General features: G+C 37.0%; 1 protein-coding gene across 1 annotated transcript in view; it reads right to left on the bottom strand.

Moving 5' to 3' along the window:
* The window catches only part of ASB4 (ankyrin repeat and SOCS box containing 4), a 56,610-nt gene extending 38,843 nt beyond the window's left edge, over positions 1 to 17,767 (bottom strand). Inside the window, exons 1-2 of the mRNA XM_019729745.2 lie at positions 17,506 to 17,767; positions 6,897 to 7,196 (exon numbers count right to left, since the gene is read on the bottom strand). Coding sequence (XP_019585304.1) covers positions 6,897 to 7,196; positions 17,506 to 17,692 — 487 coding nt within the window. The 5' untranslated portion in view covers positions 17,693 to 17,767. The remainder of the gene's footprint in view (positions 1 to 6,896; positions 7,197 to 17,505) is intronic.
* Between the last annotated feature and the right edge of the window lie 1,618 nt (positions 17,768 to 19,385).

Here is a 19,385-nt window from a genome sequence, read left to right as displayed (position 1 = left end):
TAAGAGATGGCCTGTAAACGAACTTTAACTTCACTCATTCACAGCAGAAGGATTGGAGGCAACACTTCTACTAGAAGAAGCAGCGACCAGAAGACAAGGCTTTTTAGAGTAATTTTTGCCATCTGAGAGAAGCGGGTCTCTAGGAAGATGGAAGTCAAGAATTTGCCCATTACTGGGGTGGCCAGATGGCTTAGTTGGTTAGAGCGCGAGCTCTCAACAAGGTTGCCGGTTCAATCCCTGCATGGGATGGTGGGCTGCGCCCCCTGCAACTAAAGGTTGAAAATGGCAACTGGACTTGGAGCTGAGCTGCACCCTCCACAACTAGATTGAAAGACAACTACTTGGAGCTGATGGGTCTTGGAGAAACACAGTGTTCCCCAATATCCCCCAATAAAATTTATTTTTTTTAATTTGCCTATTATTATTTACTGTTACTATTACCTTCTGTGTATGGCAAGGGATTTTGCCATATCTTTTATAGTGATGAATCAATTTTTATAGTGATATAAAGTTTCCTTTAGAATTAAATTTATTAAGTAATATCAATAGGAAGAAAATATTAAATTCATATAGTACAGGTGGTACTAACAGTACATCAGATGGGGCAAATATCCCCAAATTGTTTGCAAATGACTAGGATGGTCAGATTTGTTCTATTAAAATGTATAAAGTAAGAGCTAGAAGATGGAAGGTGATGGCTGGCGAAATAAGGATCTGTGAAGCAAACATAGCTTTTTCTTGACTAACACAAAGTCCAGTGACGTCTTGCCTTACCAGGTCTTCCTCATTGAATAGAGACTTTCCTAACATGTGGGTCACTTGTGTCACTGTCACACTAAGAACCAGAGGACAATCTGTTAAAAGGGATGGTCTCCTTTACATTGCCTCATGCTACATTCGCTAGGAAACATTTGAATTTTTATGGTTTTCCTGCAGTAACAGATTTTCCTCCAACTGTCAGGATTTGCTTCATGCAGAGTAAAGCAGGCAGCTTTTCTTTTCCTCTGTTGAGAGGAAATAGGTAGAAATAATATGCTGCTTTTCAGCCAGCTAAACCTGACCTGACTCTTTTTATTCGTAGGGAAATGCAGGATTCACAGAGAGGACATTTTCATTGAGGTAAATAAGCCTTCTCAACTGATGAACACTATTATACTAATACCAAAGGAAACAAAGGCCAGAAGATGGGGGGCATTAAGTAGAAAGGGCAACAGAAAATTAGCAGACAAAATCCAGCATGAGGACAAAGCAGGCTCTGCAACATTGAAAAAAAAATAGAGGAAAATCCTTTAAGAGAAAATTGCATGCAATTTTTTGGCCTCAATTAGCCTTTTCCACAAAGAGCACTTTTCCACAAAGAGCCCATTAAAGAGCAAATGAAATTACATTGGTTTTCAGTTGCCATGGCATTGGTTTTTCTGCTAATGGACTTCTCTGGTCCTGAGTTTAATGTTAGCCTGACTTATTTTCCTTGTCTGTAGGCTGTCTCAGTTCCCTCTGTCCAGCCACAAAGTTGATGTATGTGACTTCTCCTCAAAGTGCCAAACACATAATCCAAGAGAGAGAAAATTCATCCTTGAGCTATCTCCCCAGAGACTGAGAGGGTAAAACTGACCAACAGCAGCATTTCATTAACCATGAACAAGACAGTTTCCAATTGTTAGATGGCAGTAGTTCCCATCCATGTACTCAGGGCTCCTGGAGCCATTCCCAGATCAGTCAGAGACCATTTATTGAGTACCTCCAATGTGCCAAGCACTGTCCAAGAGGCTGAAGACATAAAAATGCAAAAGAAAGGACCCAAGATGCTCACAGTCTTCTAGAGTTTCCAGATTAGGCGACACACCTCCAAACACTTACCTTCTCCTTTTCTCTGTTTATCTATCCATAAAGTGAGTAAAATTTATCCCCAATTACCTAATTCACAATTTTGTGTTGTTTTGAAATATTTGCCAGGTGCCGCCTTAAAAAAAAATTCTTATCTTTAGAGTAAGGATCTAGAATAACACATTTCCTTTTTCAAGTTGCTTTGCTCTAGCGAAATATTAGCTATGATACCAAGTTTGACTCTGACAATTTGGGTATTATTTTCTAATATAATTATTTTCCAATCACATATAATTTTTATAAAAATAAACTGATGCAGTTCATACTCTCTTATAAACTTCTTTTTAAAAATCTTTGCATGTCAGTGAACATTCTTGCACATCATTTTTAATGTCTGTATGGTATTGAGGTAATACAGGTTAAAATTTTTCTATTAGATGTGCAAATATTTTCCAGTTTTTCAGTAATGTGAATAACTCTCTGAGGGCAAAAAGAAATCAGACAATCTTTTTGAGACTCTAAATATATTATAAAATAATAAAATAATAAATGCCATTTTTAAGTTGTGGTATATTTTAAATGTATTCCTTAATCAATCCTTTTAGTGAAAAACATGTAAAATAAAACACACTATAACTAGCCTATTTAGAAGGCTTACAGAATTAGGAAAAAAGTCTCTTAATTTCTAGTGTGGTATAAATCATGTGACCAAGTACAATTCTGTTACGTGATAATGTCTTTTTTCTTTCTCATCAGTTACCTCTTTGACTCACTGTATAACCTTGTTTGGAGATAACATCCAAAGTCTGCATTTGCGGCCCTATATAAATGAGACCCCTGAGCCAAAAGGTCCAGGATTAATCTCTAATCCTAGAGATGGACTTTGTGAGTTAAAGCTTTTAAGCTTTTAATATTGCCCTCCCAGTCGTACCCATTTACATTCCATTAAGAGTGTGTGAAGCCATTTCCCTGTGTGTTTGTGAACATATGTATTATCATCTTTTGTCTCTTTGTTAATGTAATAAAAAACAACAAAATCATCTAATTGTTATTTTAATTGATGTTTTGCTGATTTCCAAGGCAGGTGATCATTGTTATCTTTATTTGCCATTTATATGCTTCTTTTCTTTCTGAAATGCCTGTTCCTGCTCTTGGTCCTTCCATTCTTTTATTTATTTCTCTTACTTGTTCAGCTCCTTACTTAAGTTTTAAGATTTTTTTATATATTAGGGATGTGAGCCCTTTGTCACAAAGTCTGAACTATTTTTTCCCATTTTATGATGGGGTTTTAATTGTATGATCTGTTTGCCACACAGACATTGAATAGTTTTGCTTAATCTTATTTATCTTTCTTTTCTTTATGGCTTTGACCTTTGATGCTATGATTCTAAAGAGTAAGTGTATTGTTAATGGACTTCCACTCTTCCTCCTTGATTGTAATCAGCCTAATTCTTTGTTGTCAGCCCACAAGGAACGTTGCTCAGTGTTCCCCTACCTCTTCATTCCTTCCAATCTCTAGGTAGTCTCTCTCTCTGTGGACAGGGATGGAGGAGATGGGAAATAACTGTGTCCTCTGGGAAAGATGTGTGGTAACACCTCTGAGGAGTGAAAGGGTTGGCAGCTCTCAATCTGTGGTTGATGAAGTCACATGGGAAGGCATCAATATAGAAAGTCAATAATGAAGCAAAGATATAATTTCTTAACTATCAAAAAATAAAAATCTTAAAGTTTAAATTCATTACTTAAAATATAAACAAATGTAAAAACTAAATCTAAAAGTAAATATAGAAGGAAATGTGAAAGACGGTGATGGCCACATGTGGTAAAGTAGATAAGCTCCAGCTGATGACGCCTACCACTCTACAGGTGTCTCTGTACCAGGCTCTTTCTCCCACAGTGGACAAGAAGGAGAATAAGCTGGGCTGATTTTTCATTTTCCCCTTAATTCTCATAGGTTGAGAAGACCACAGCACCTGTAAGCTTGTTCTCTCATTCTTCCCCATGACCTTTCCATACCTTCCTCTCTCTTACCAAAATTTCCACCATTTCTGCTCACATTTTTGGCTGATGACTTTCTTCATACATTCTTGAGGGGGAAAAGCCATTGGATATAAACTCCCTCATCTTATCACAACCAAATCTATAAATGTGCTGACATTTAAAGTCATCTTTTACTTTGGCTCATCTGTTAAAAATGACAGGTGTCACGTGGTCTCTGAAGTTTATCCTGTCTCAAATTCTCTAAGATTTGGACCTTTCAGTTATCCTGTTTCATGCATCGTCAACTGTTTTCTTTCTACAAATCATCTCCTTCAGCATACAAACATTTCCTTTTATCTCCAATTGTAGATAATAGTCTCCTGTGACCCACCACCCCTTCAGCTACCATGCTATTCTTATACTCACTTTTGAAGCCAAGCTTTTTTTTAACAATTATCAACACATGCCATCTCTAGTTTCTAACCTCCCATTTACAACTTATATCATTCTAATCTGGCTTCAACACCCACCATTTCACCAAAGCTGTTTTTGTCAGTGATAATTCTGTCACTTAATCTAATGGACATTTTTTTAAACCTCTCAGTAGCAATCAACACAGCTGACCATTCTCTCCTTTAACCACCTTTCTTAGTCTTTGTGATGAAAAAAAAAGAAGAAGAAAAAAAAAATGCTCTTGAGTTTTCTCCAACTTCACTTATCAATCCATTGTACTCTCATGTCTTGGCTCCTCTCCATTTTGTTAACATCTAAATGTAAGGATTTATCAGAGCTTGGTCCTAGGTTATCTTTTCTCTCTCTACACTGTTTATCCAAGTGATTTCATTGATTTCCTTGGCTTCAAATACAATCTATAGCCCAACAATTCCTAACCTTATAGCTTTAGTCCAGAGCTCTTTTCTGAAATCCATATTTTTTTTTAATGTCAAGTGCATCCTGGACTTATTCACTTTGGCATCTCAGAGAGATCTGAAACTTCTCACGTTTAAAACTAATCTAGGAGTATTCACTGCTTGATTAGAAGTGATTTGGAGGCTAATATAAAGCTACAGCAACCAAGTCAGTGGAGCATTAGCAGATAGATAGATAGATAGATAGATAGATAGATAGATAGATAGATAGACAGATAGATGATAGACAGATATAAATGGACCCATACGTATTTGGCCAATTGATTTTTGACAAAGATAAAAGACAATTCAATAGTGAAAGAATAATCTTTTCAACAAATGATGTCAGAACAGTTGGACATCTATATGCAAAACAAGATGAACTCAATCCATACCTGATATCATATGCAAAACATAACTCAAAATAAATGACTCAAAGACCTAAGGGTAAAACCTTTTACTTCTTGAAGTAAAAACTTCAAGAAGAAAACAGGAAAAAATCTTTGTTACCTGGATTAGTCAAAGATTTCTTAGCTAGAACACAAAAAGCACATCCCACTCTAGGTATTTACCCAAGAGAAATGAAAACATGTCCACACAAGAAACTGTATGCACATGTTTATATAAGCTTTTTTCAAAATGGCCAAAACTACGGAGTGGATAAACTGTTTTACATCTATATAAGGAATTCTACTCAGCAATAAAAGGTCTAATTTACTGGTCAGTGCAACCACATGAATGAATCTCAAATGCATTATACTAAGTGGGAGAAACAAGACTCAAAAGGCTATCTATTATATGATTTAATTTATATGATGTTCTGAGAAAGGCAAAACTATAGGGACTGAAAACAAATAAGTGGTTGCCAGGGGTGAGGATAAAAGTGAGGGCATTAACTAAAAAGGGCATCAGGAAATTTTTTTAGATGCTTGTGGTGATGGTCTCACGACTATATGTTTCTCAAAAATAGTGAATTTTACTGTGTGTAAGTTATAACTCTGTAAACTTGACTTAAAAAAAGACTGATATAAAGATCTTCTCCACATACAGCTTGTTCCTCAAGTTTCCCCATCTTTAAAAACTGGCATCACTCTCCACCCATTTTCTAAAGCTAGAAACCTACTATTATTCTTGAAACTTCCTTTCCCTTCACCCCACCCCAATCTATATCTAATCCATCTCCAAATCACATAAATTCTGCTTCTAAAACATGTTGCAAACCCATCTTCTAATCTTCCTATCCAAAAATGTCCCTTAGTGCTAATCACTGTCCCTTGTCAACTACACCATTGCAATCACTTCCCTGATGGTCTCCCAGCTTCCATTCTTGGCCTCCTCCAACCCAATTTTGACATAACACCAGAATGATGATTTTAAGTGAAAATTAAACCATGTCATTTTCTTGCTTAAAAGTTTTCAGTGACTCCATTTCTAAACTCCATCCCTTGGCCTACAACATGCCATATGTGGTCTAACACATCCTGTGTCATCTGGTGACACCCTCCTCTACCTTCTCCCACCCCACCCCACAACCATGATGCTCTGGCCTCACTGGCCTTCTTCCATTTGTTGAATATTCCAAGTTTTTCTGTTCTCCTAGGAACTTTGCAAATGCTATTCCCTAGACCTAGACTCCTCTTCTTTTTTTAATGGCTAGCTACTTCTCATAAAGATTCAGCTTACATATCATATCGTTAGTGAAGCCTTGTGCATTTTATAATAGTTCACTCATGACATTCTCTTTCATTACACCTTGTTTTACTCCTTTCCCAATTTATGATTTTATATTTATGAATTTATTTTGTTAATATTTATCTCACCTGCTAGAATACTTGAATATGCTCCTTGAATGCAGAAACTTTCTTTTTCGCACTTATTTAGCACATTAGCTGACACATATAGGAGCTAAATAAATATCTGTCAAATGTGTAAATTCACAAGCCTCCTACAATTAAAGAAATAATAATATGATTCCAATGAGATCATCATTGAATGACCTGGGCCAACATAACGTATCTATTTACCAATCTATCTATTGGCATATGTATTTTTAGGGTCTCCTGAAATAGGCTTAATGAATGGGAATATCTACAACACTGTCTGAGACAAGTAAGAATCACCAAGTTTCAAAACCACGAGTGTGCAAGTGTATGAAAATGTCAGCCACCCAGAAAGACTTACCTCTCCAAACCAATTGCTTGGCACAGAGAATGGAGCTTGGAGTTGTACAAAAATGTAAAGCTGTGTGTCCACTTAAGGAGTAACTATTGAGCTTTGCTCCATGGTCACAAAGGATCTTCACACAATCCAAGTTGGCCATTTCACAAGCCACATGAAGAGGGGTTTTCCCATTGGGTCTACAGTTGATTGTAGCATTGTGGTCTAGTAGCACCAGAAGACATTCCACATGACCAAACAAGACAGAGAGATGCAGGCCTGTTGCCCAAGAAGACTTTAATTTATAACTAGGCAACCAATAACCTGAAAAAGAAAGGAAGAAAGTTTAACTACTTGGCCTAGGATTTCTCCATGTTTTGTGAGGATTTTACAAAGTATTTTACTTTGATCACATTTATAAAATTGGGGGGGGGGTAGTGATGATTCAGTAGTTGTAAACTAGTAGCTGATGGGTCTACAAATGTTTAGTTAAGTATCATATTTGGATGTACGTACGTAAATGGGACAGGTGCTCTCAAGGTCTCACTGTCTCTACTAGTCTCTGTGATCTTGTTCCTTTACTTCCTTTACCTCCCTGGCGTTCCCAGGCATATGAGTTTGAGACCTTCATTTGTGTGGCTGCATTTTATTTCATGCAGTGAGCTACATGAATCTCACAGTAAAGAATTTTTTTAACCCCCTATCATTGTCTTCAATGATGCCAAAGCTGTTAATTACAAGCTTACAACTTTTATTCCATCACAGTTATTTTTCCCTATATTTGCTGCTATTGTTGTCAGTCTAGGTGTGAATGTATTTGATGTCTTTAAAAAAAAATTGGCACGCCAAGACTTTATTTGCCTGTCAGTTTATACAATACATTTTTTTCAAAGAAGAATTTAAAGCGACTCACAAATTTTACACTAGACTTTTTAATATTCCAGAAAATAAGAACAAGTTAAAAATAAGGTAGGAAAATAAAAAGAGGACAAGGGTAAGATAGGTACCCAAAATACAAAGGTCTGACAATTAAGTTTACGAACTTGCCACCATGCACTTACATTGGCAACACTGTACAAACAGCTCGGTAAGGTTTCATAACCTTGGTATATCTGTGTCTCACAGCTGTGTTTGTGTCAACGTGTGGTGGTGTCTTGCTCAGTGGCGTTCATTATTGTTGCGTGTTTTTGTGTGCCGTCATGAGAATGTCTGAGCTTGAATAAGAGCAACAAACAAACATTAAATTTCTTGTTAAACTTGGCAAGAGTGGAAGTGAAATCAGGGACATGTTAGGCCAAGTTTATGGGGATAATGCCATGAAGAAAATGGCAGTGTACAAATGGATTAAATGTTTTTCTGAGGGCAGAGAATGCATCACTGACGAAGAGAGGTCAGGGTGGCCAGTAATGAGCAGAACTGATGAAAGCATTCATCAAATTCATCAAACACATTTATCGAATTGAGCGTCAAAATGGTCAGCTGACTGAGAAGCATAGCAGGCCAAGTAAATACCAATAGAGAAACAGTTAGGAAAATCTTAACTGAAAATCTTGGCATGAGAAAGGTGTGTGCAAAAATGGTCCCAAAGAAGCTCTTGCATCACAACAATGTACCAGGTCACACGGCACGTCTGTGAGGGAGTTTTTAGACAGTAAACAAATAAGTGTATTGGAACACCCTCCCTACTCACCTGATCTGGCCCCAATGACTTCTTTCTGTACTCAAAGGAATACTGAAAGGAAGACATTTTGATGACATTCAGGACATCAAGTGTAATAGATCGACAGCTCTGATGGCCATTCCAGAAAAAGAGTTCCAAAATTGCTTTGAAGGGTGGCCCTAGGCACTGGCATCAGTGCATAGCTTCCTAAGGGGAATAATTCAAAGGGGACCATGGTGATATTCAGCAATGAGGTATGTAGCTCTTTTTCTAGGATGAGAACTCAATTGTCAGACCTTGTCCACACCGCGTCTAGTACACTAGAACCTCATTGCAAATTTGCCTTTAAATTTTATAGCAGGAAATAAACAAGAAAATTTGATATATTACACAATTAACTGTGCCTACCAGCTATCAGCTATACACAAATTAATTGGTCAGAAGCGTAGTTGTTCCTAGAACTCAGATCTTACATAAAAATTTCCCATGAGTTGTTGGAAATCTCTCTCTCTCTCTCTCTTTTGCCTCTCCTTTTCCCCTCTGACCTATGACTTCTAAACACTGAGCTAGTTCTTTTCATCCAAGTCTCCAATAATTGCTATATTTGACAAGCTATAACAAAAATAACTTTATAAACCTTCTTTCAATGTCAATACCTAGAGCCATGGCATTAAGCTAACTATGAGGGGGGAATGGAAAATAGGTACAGGAAGAAGAAATATTGATGAAAGATGAAGGTGCAGAGATAGCTCAACAGCTTAGAAAAGACTCTAGGGCTGAAACAACAAAATAAATTTTAACATGGATAAATCAGAGGTTTGCTGTGAGGTTATAAAAATTCCACTATACAAGTACAAGGTAAGCAGGGTATGGTTTAATGGCAATTTGTTTGAGAAAAGACCTGGGGATTTGAGTTGACAGTAATCTCAAAATGAGCTAACAGTGGGATGGAACTGCCAAAAAGTTAATAGAATCTTAAGCTACATTAATAAAAGTGCACTGCCCAGAACAAGAGAAGTAAAAGTTGTATTCTTCACTGATTAGATGAGGTCAGAATAAAGCTAGAATATTGTGAGTACTTCTGGGTACCAATGATGATCATAGGAGGGCACTCAGGGGGTGATGACTACATTAAAAGTGGGCCTAGTGATCAGGTATTATCTGATCACTATATAAATTATCTCATTTAAGTGAAAAACACTACATATGTGCCACCTGGGTATTTATCCTACAGGTATAATCACTCACGTGTGAAATGCCCTTTAAGGGCCACTGTGTTGCATGATTCCCAGGAACACCACTTGTACTGAACTCTTTGTGAAGGGTATGAAGTTCCCAGGAGTTATGAATCCTGGCAACCTGACCTGTGGACAAGAACATGCACTACACAAGAGCGAACATTATTCTTAATGGCTAACCATTAGAAACAACCTCAATCTTTATCAATAGGAGACTGTATAAATACATTATGGTACATCCATACAACCGAATACTATAAGCCCTTATAAAAAAGGGGGCAGTTCTATGTATACTGATATGGAAAAAAATCTCAAGGTATATTATTGAAGAAAAGAAGCAGGGAACTGAACAGTGTGCATAATATGCAATCATATGCAAATACCAGGGGTGCCCAAAAATGCATACGTGTGGACACTTTGGTCAACGTTGCTCAAGCAGTAGTTGCCATAATCAGAAGTGTCTGGACACTGATGGCAACCACTTTGAGCACCTCTTGTAATTGCAGAAGTCACACGTGACTTGCATTCATCTTTTGTTATTGGTATATATAGAGTATTACAATTTTGATAGTTTTTTCCTTTCTTAAAATGTGCATACACTTTTTTTGGCACCCTCTGTATACTTATAAACACCTAAAACAGAAACTGGTTAAAGTGATCGCCTCCAAGAACTGGGGGACAAGGACAAGGACATAGATTTAGTTGTCCCTGAACGCCCTTTTTGAGCTTTGACATTTAGTACCTTGTGCGTGTATTATTATTTATAAAAATAAGTAAAATTAAAATAAACTACTGTCCCCCTGTTCAGAGAGGGAAAAATGGTTTAATTTAAAGAGGCTATTTATAGGGTCATGTACAATGTTTGTTAATCACTAGGAAATGAATGAAATCAACCGAAGTTTATTTTTCTGTAGCCCACCCTCTAATCTACACACACACACACACTTTAATCCCTTTTTCATCCCATCAGAATTCTAGAGCCATTTTGCTTTCTCTTCCTCCCAACTTTCCCATTATCCAAATCTGTTCTTTAAAAAGAAATCCAAAGTTAATCCACACTAAGTTCTAACAGACCACAGAGGGTTTAAAGTGTAACTCTTTTGAGATTATCTGAATTTATGTAGACGTCTGTATTCAATGAAAAGAATTAAATTCTAAGGTACTAATTTAAGATTCTAGACACTGAGAATGGAAGGTATTTGGCAATATAGACTTTTCCTGCGGAGACAAATAGTATCACAGACAACCTGGGCTTGAGGGTATCAACCCTGTGCCTGTAGTGTCTGTGTGTGTGTGTGTGTGTGTGTGTGTGTGTGTGCGTGTGTAAATAGATATGCACATACAATATATGTGTATATATACATTTATATCTATTTACCTATGTATATTGAATCTGTGTTCTAAGCAGAGTTGTTAAGCTATATGATACGCAACCTACTTTTGATAATGAGTGAATCACATTTAACATTAATACTTAGTCACTCATTTTAATACTCAGACTTCCTCGACAAACAATTTGCAAAGACAGGCTCTTCTAACTGTCTTGGAAAGAAGCAGGTTCCAGATCTGAAAACCAAAGTGTGTTTTGCCTGCCGATTTAGCAGCAAAGATTAGGCAGCTCTATGCAGCCACTGATTGGAAACTCATGCCCGCTTCTGCAACGGGAAGAAAAATGATTTCAGAAAGGAAGCAGCAGAGAGCTGATTAAGAAAACACCATTTTGATGTAAAATCAAAGGCACACAGAGTGTTAGCGCTAGAGGGAAGATTATCCAGTCCAAGTCTTTCATTTTCCAGATGAGAAAACTGCCACTTTTTCAGCCTGCTAGAGCCATAAGTTAATGGATATCTGCAATGCAGTGTTCCCATCTGTCTTTGTCTTTGTGGAAACAGAATAGGTTTAGCGCCAAGCCTGCTTCACAAATCACGAGGATGGAAATAAGATCCCACATCTCTGATATGCAAATGCATTTGCTTGTTGGTTTTTAAAATTCCTCCTAAATTCCAAATAGCACCTAGAGAATTTATCCTGCCTGTTTATTACATGAATCAGCCATCCTTGGCCTCTCAGTCAATTTCATCTGTGTCTCCTATAATCATAATAATTAACTGGTAGATTGGGCTGAGAGAGCATGAGGTCCTGGAATTCAGCCAGTCCCTGAATAGAATTGTACCTACATCTCACCTCACCTAAACGGGAATGTGTGGAGGTGGGTGACAGCAAGACACGTTAGCTGGTGCCCCTAGGGAGCTGAATGGAGAACTAGGAAGGGGGCAGATTGACAGATACAGATAGGGTCTGCTGAAATTTATCTTTGAGCTGGGTTGCAGAACTTAGATGGTGGTATGGGGGGAGGGACAGAGCCTGCTTCAGACAGAAGCAGCTCATAGCCAGGAGGCCACCCACATACAACGAACACCTTAAAATGAGGCTGCAGCCACAGGTTGCTGTGTACCAAGTTTGAAAATGAGCAAGAATGTCCTTTCCACCATGCCTGCCCTCACCAAGGACCAAACCTGAGGCAAAGCCACCTTCAAAAACCACAGTTATGCAGTTCCTGTTAGCATACTTGTGTCCAGGCTGTTATGTCAAGAGATCTAAATCTGTTCTCCAAAGTATATCCACCAATGGTCACAGCATGACAGAAATATGATGAACTAATCAGGAAGATTCATGTTTCACACTCTCCATTCTTTCCACAGCAGAATTTTCCCAGAGCTTCAGAATGAATGTGATTTATTTTTAGCATTTGTCTTTCAAGGGAATCCCCTCTGCTCACTTCTGCAGAGGACAGGCTGCTTTCTGACTATGTGCTCAGACTGCACAAAAGACAGGGGTGGAGTGGAAGCTGGGCATGAAGCCTGTGAGGGGGGAGTGAAGAAGCCACTGCCTCCCCCTAATGCAAACCACTCACCCTCTCCCCCAGGTTTGCTTTCTGGGTGTAGTGATGGCTCCTTGCAGAAGATCTCTGCTTGAGCAAGGAGGTTAACTGAGGAGAGGAGAAGAGAACAAAGATTCTTTCTTCTATGCAGAAGTCCCACAGAGAACTCTCAAATCCAGGCCCTGCCCATGTGGATTTGTCATATCTACAGTTACTTTTTACCTTCTCCAGATCATAACACATAATCTGTGTATAATCACCTCTTCATAACACCCGAGATTGTCAGCATGCACAGGATTTAGAGAGGATGTTGACAAAGCCTTCACTTTACAAATGAGGATAAATATCTTGCAGGGATTAAGAAGCATAAAAGCATAAAGTGCCCATGTTTCTGTAACTAGTACACAGATGTCAACTCAAACTCTGGTCTCCCCCAAATCTTTAAGTAGCCGTTGGTGAGCTGAGGGCTACATGCAGTTCACTTACAAACTAATATCACTTGCAGGCAAAAGTTCTAAAGGGATTTTAGAAGTTTTACTTCAATGAAAATACACAGATGAATGCTGTCTGTGTGTTTAATTTAAACTGGAAATCAAAGAGACGTGAAGTCTGAGTCCTGAATGGAAAACACCCTGGCTCATGAATCTGGTAATGAGCGAAGTGTTTGAGCCATCTTTTGGATTGATCCTGCTCCAGTGTTTGGGGGATGTACACATCTCTGGTAAACCTCCAGCTAAGCCTGGGCTCTACAACAGTTATCAGCTGTAATGTTATCTGAGTCCAAAGAACCTACACTCGAGAAGCCTCTGTTATTACAGCCAAAGGTTACACACATTGCTCATGGCTGGATTAGCAGACATTTGCTCTGCCTGTGTCCATGTATTTACACAGTCCTGAAGGATTATAGACTGCAGCACAATTCTTGGCTATTTATTAATAACTAGTATTTTCAGGATAAATCTCAGAGTTTTCCCAGGAGAGGAAAAATAAGTAAGCCTGCCATGTAAAATATAAAAGAAAAAAAACTGAACATCAAGGAAGGGAAACGAACCCTAGGATGGTAATAGGAAAGCTGGAGAGCGAATTTCTGGCAAAGAGGAAAATTAGGTGAAAAAGAGATTATTTGTTAAGAGGGTAGAAATAAGAGCTTTCAAGCTATTTGGATGGCAGTTGCTACTTAGTAAAGTAGATAGAGTACCTGCCAGAAAGTTTTCCAGTGAAATCATTCACTGGTTATTTTAATTAAAAATATGACTACCAACCAAAGAACCTGTGGCTCTGAGCCATAAATGAAGTACTTAAAGTACATTACACTGATTAATAAAAGGACTCCGACTAACCTTGCTGACTAGGGAATTTCATCCCAAAAGGTAAATATGATATCCTGCCTTTATCATTAATAAGGCAGGACGCATATATCTGAAGGAGAATCGAGATGTGTTGTTGGAAAAACCTTTGCAAACAGTTTTATGGATGTTCAGTTTCCAGTATTCTGAGAACCAATCGGAATAGCTTTGAGTTTTCTTAGAGACCTTGCTTTCACTCTAACTACTGCATGTCTGGCTCCTAGTAAACATAATTAACCATTTATTGTATCCAGCAGTTAAAAAGTTGTTCATATATTTAACTTTTCTTCACGTCATTCCCATTTTAAAGTGATCATCTAGTAGATGCAATTTTGCTTACTTATTTTTGCCTTTAAGACCCACATCTCTGCCATTCTCTAGGAAATATCTCAAAAGCCAACTGGAACATTTTTAATGTTTGCATTACAAAGTGTGAGGGTTTTTTAAATTAACAAAATATAATTTTATCTGAAGGTTCGATTATGAAGTTTAAACTAACTTGAAAAAATAAAGTGGGATCTCTTGAACTATAAGAATCATTATTAGGTGCTGGGACTAGGCAGGACCAACAGTTTGAACTTGAGCTCTGGAAACTGGCTTCTAAACCTGTGCTTGATCACATGGGTGAGAGAAGCTGCTCAATGAGATGGGAAAGCAGGAGTGAATTTCCAGACGCTTTGTTCTACCTTCCTCACAAAATCCACATTTTATGTTTGCTTAGGAAGTCACCTTTTGATTATTGGTGTACCAGTTAGATCTTGGATTTCAGAGGGGAATGTTTAGATCCCAAGTTGATTTCTTCATCAATAGAGTTTCCAAAAATTATAAACCTTCGTTCTGGTTTAGGCATACTATCCTTAGGGGCAAAATGTGGTTGCTCTTAGAAATCCTGTGAAACGTGCTAAGGTATGTCCTAAAAGAAATAAAAATTGTTTGAGATTAATTGTACCGCTGTTGATTTTCCACGTGGCAATCAAATGTTGAATATAGCAAATTTAAAGGTAGTATGGCATCTGTTATATTAATGTTATAGTAATAACACATTGCTCTGCTCATTAAGTCAAAAATAACTGAAACCTGAGGATTCCCCATCTTAAAAGTAAATAGGCAATGTTCTGTTTCCTCATCCGGATGATGGTTACAGAGGTTTGTTTATTTTGTGAAAATTAATCAAGCTGCACACTTAAATGATTTGTATACTTTTTGTATACTGTATAGAGGGCTGTTCAAAAGTGCTTGAAAAAATAAAAAACTAGTGTGTAAGAATTCAAAGTCCAGCAGTCTGCTGTGATTTAATAAAGTACCACAAAGTTTAATCCAGCTATAGACCCTTCAAGGTCACACAAGAAGGGTCTCATTTCTTAGAATTATTCAGAAAGGAACTAACTCTCACTAACTCACTCACTCACTCACTCACTCACTCACTCACTCGCTCTTTGGGGCCTGCTCAGCTCTTCCCTGGGGATTCCTTTGTGACTTAAGACATTGATACAACCACTTAGATCTATTTTGCTTGGCCAACAATTAGGATTCTATTTATCATTTCCATTTCTGACTGAAATATTGAAGGAGTTGATGATTAGGCCGGATGACATGAAAAAGTTTGAGGAAACTTTGAAGAAAGATGAGGATTTAATCCAGGTTTAAGATTAAAGAGACAGGTTCTTGTAGCCATATTCACATTAAACAGAGAGTAGGTGTATTATTCTCTATACACACATCTGTACGCGTGCACTTACACACAGACACATACTATTTTCTGCATAAGCCCTGAAGATATGACCACAAGTCCTATTATTTCTGTGCATACATCCACCTGGCATGCATAAGAATGGAACTGTTCCTTTCCTTTCCCAGAGGGTGTAATTTGCTCTCTCTTTAATTGAAAGCCACGTCCCACAGTCCTAACAGCCATTAGCATGGATGAAAATTTAGCTCTAGAAGGACCAGAGGAGTCAGCTCATACTGACAGGAAGAATTTAAAATGCATTTTCTTTCCATCAGGGGTGATGACACCATTGGAAGCAAGAGAAACAACACCCTTCTTCCCTGGAGCCTGCCCCTAAAACTTTCTCACAAACTTCGCATGCTCAGGAGATGAGAAAAGGCAGTCTTCACAAATCAGGGTCAAATAAATTACCCACTGACTTGGACCTAAGTTATTTTACATTGAGCACAAATAGAAATTTAAAAACCAAAAACCAAAAACCTTGAAAATGCATTTAGCATTCAGAGTCTTCCACTGAACAAATTCATACAATGAAAGTAACCTAATTGTATGGTATATACACTCTTTTTAACAGTCTCCCATCAACTACTTTTTAAAAAACAGACTTCTTTATTTTCTAGTCAAAATAACAATGTTAATTTATTGTAAAGCCCTCAAGTAAAAATTATAAATACAGTAACTGGTCTCAACTAGTCTATCTAGCCTTCCTTCAGAACTCAAAATCAGAGTATAGTAAATTAATGTAGAAACATATACCCTTAGCATTAGTTTCTGAAAATTGATGTTACCGATGATTTACATATGAATGGAAAGTATTTTAAACATGAAAGAAAAATTGCTGTTTCTCTCTAAATGCCATACACAAGACCTTATCATCTATTTTGTTTAAACAGAAGTGATGTTGAACATGGTGTTTGTTTGCAGTCTGCTCACCAGATGGCCTCGCTACTCAAGTTCCCCCGTTAACTAGCTGATTTGGGAAATCAGAATCTGCACTCTTCTAATGTATTTCTGATTTATTAAGCCTGTGTTCCAGAAAATCCCTTGATAAAAAAAAAAAAAAAAGATCGGTTCTCATTTTTGTTATCCTTAGTATTTTTTAATAAGGCAGATAATGTGTGTTACGTATATCTATCACTTTGATCTATTATTGAAGGGGAAAAAGTTAACTTTTTGGTTTTTCTGGTTTCAGCTTTTCTGCCTTAACTGGAAACTCATTAAAATGACGAGGACCATCAAGGTGCATCAAGACACAGCCTTACCCATTCATTAACCCTCCAAATGGGGGCAAAAATCCTCTTGTTCATACAGATGGACATCAAGATGATATATCTTTAAATGGCTGTGCTAACAGTGAGTTAGCAGCCTGTCCCCAAGCCAGCCACACCATCTGGATTAGATCTGAGCCGTCTGATAAGCCATAATCTAGAGATGTTTTCTCTATTCTATGTCACTATAGACAGAAGAAAAGTTAGAAATAGAAGGAAAGTACATTGCTAAATATTGTTGTCCAGGATTTCAAATTCCAGGCACAAGGATAGAAAAAGGAAAAAAGACAGAGAGAGAGAAGAAAAGAAAAAATATATATACACACATATATATCAACCCATGATGTGGTCTAGTTTAAAAAGAAAGAAAAGATGAACTTAGACATATTTTTAAAATACATACTTAAGAAAGCAATAAGCATTACTGGTTTCAAGTGGGTGACTGACACTGTGCATTAAAAAAAAAATCCATTCTCCATCGATTTTTACCAGTTAGACCTATAATTTTTACCTTGTTTATAAGACGCCAAAACCATATTCTCATCTTCAACTTCAAAAACTGTGTCCACATCTATTTGCCTTTGGATTAAAATGGCCTTCAATTTTCCGAAGTCATTTGACTTTAGAGCCTCAAGGAAATTTCTCTTAACTAACTTGGCAGCTGCAGATTTAGTGATAGGGGTGGCAGTGCCGTCCATCCTTCCTCTTCTTCTGGAGGCTTTGTTGTGATTTATCAGGAGAGCGGCACCAAGCAAACAGGCACATACTGGAGAGCCCACAAACTGTCGGCTAATTTTATCCCAAAGTTATGCTGATCCGTTCTATTTATATAAGGATCATTTCAAACTTCAAAATATCCTTCTTGGCTGTCACTGCATTTTCAAGTCTTTTAAACTGGTTCTATACTAACTGACTCATTGAATAATATACCATGTCAATATGAAGGAAAACCCTCACAATACATTTCAGACTGAACTATCACTATTATTTCTCATATGATCAAAGTAATAATGTAAAATTTAAAAACTCTTAATGCTTTTTTCCCCCCCTCAGTAAAAACATCTGGTGCCCAACTGGAGCTCCAGTGTCTTGCTCTTCTTAACCAATAGCCAAAAATAAAAATTTGTCACAGTTGCTGATACACGTGCTTCTGAAAATCTATAGTAATTTTGCAATATTAGCCTGCAAAATCAAGCATGGTCACACACAATTTGAAAACAAACAGAAGGTTTACAATTGACCTAGACATGAAAAATGTCCATGTCGTGAAAGAAAGCTGGGTGGGATGATGGTGGCAGGGGACTAGTTTAGGTAAAAAGAGACTACAGAAACAAAACAGCTAAATTCAATGAGTGAATGAATTTTATTTAATCATGTAGTTTTTTAATCAGGTAGAAAAGTCTATATTGGGACAATTGTGAAAATATGAATATGGACTAGATATTAATACTATGGAATTATTGTTAATTTGTAAAAGTGTGGTAAATGTATAATGGTTATATAGAAGAATATTCTTGTTCATAAGTGACGCATTAAGGGTAAATTTTCAAGATGTCTAAAACTTCTTTTCAAGTAATTCATAAATATAAAAATAAATATGTATATATATATATATACACATATATGTACACATTTATAAGTGTATGTGCATGTGCTAAAAATTGACAAAGCTAATGAAAGATCTATGGATGTCCATTATATTATTCTTTCAGCTTTTCTATAAGTTTGAAAATTTTCCAAATAAAACGTTACAGAGAAAAATCCTCAATTTTTGAAATTTATAAATCACTAAAAATTAGAAAAATGATGACAGTAAGTATTAGTTTGAATGTAAAAACATCACCTTTTTATATGGTTGGTGGGAGTCAAAACTGGTACAAACTTTCTGCAGAATAATTAGTAACATGAATTTTAAAAAACTTAAAACGATAATAGTATGTGATTCCTAGGATTTACCTAAGGATCTAAAGATGGGTGCAGATTATAACATAATTTTTAAACTTACTTCACTGATGTGTAACATAAATATAAGAAAGTAGAAAGTGAGAAGTCATAAATACACAGCTTGTCAAAATGTTTTACAAAGAGCACACCTGTATAACCAACCCCCAGGTCAAACATAAAATACAGTATTCCTCCCATATCTGTGGGTGATACATCACAAGACCCTCAGTGGTTGCCTGAAACTGTGGATAGGGTGAACCCTATACAAACTGTATTGTTTCCTATATGTGCATACCCAAGATAAACTTTAATTTATAAAGTAGGTGCAGTAAGAGGTTAACAATAGCTAATACTAAAATAGAAAAATGATAACAATGTACTGTAATGAAAGTTATGTGAATGTGGTCTCTCTCTCAAAATATCTGATAACTGAGAGGGCTACTAAGT

This window comes from Rhinolophus sinicus, linkage group LG09 (genome assembly GCF_036562045.2).
Source record: "Rhinolophus sinicus isolate RSC01 linkage group LG09, ASM3656204v1, whole genome shotgun sequence".
NCBI lineage: Eukaryota > Metazoa > Chordata > Mammalia > Chiroptera > Rhinolophidae > Rhinolophus > Rhinolophus sinicus.
Note: the sequence above shows the minus strand (reverse complement) of the source record. Positions and strands in the feature narration are given on the sequence as shown.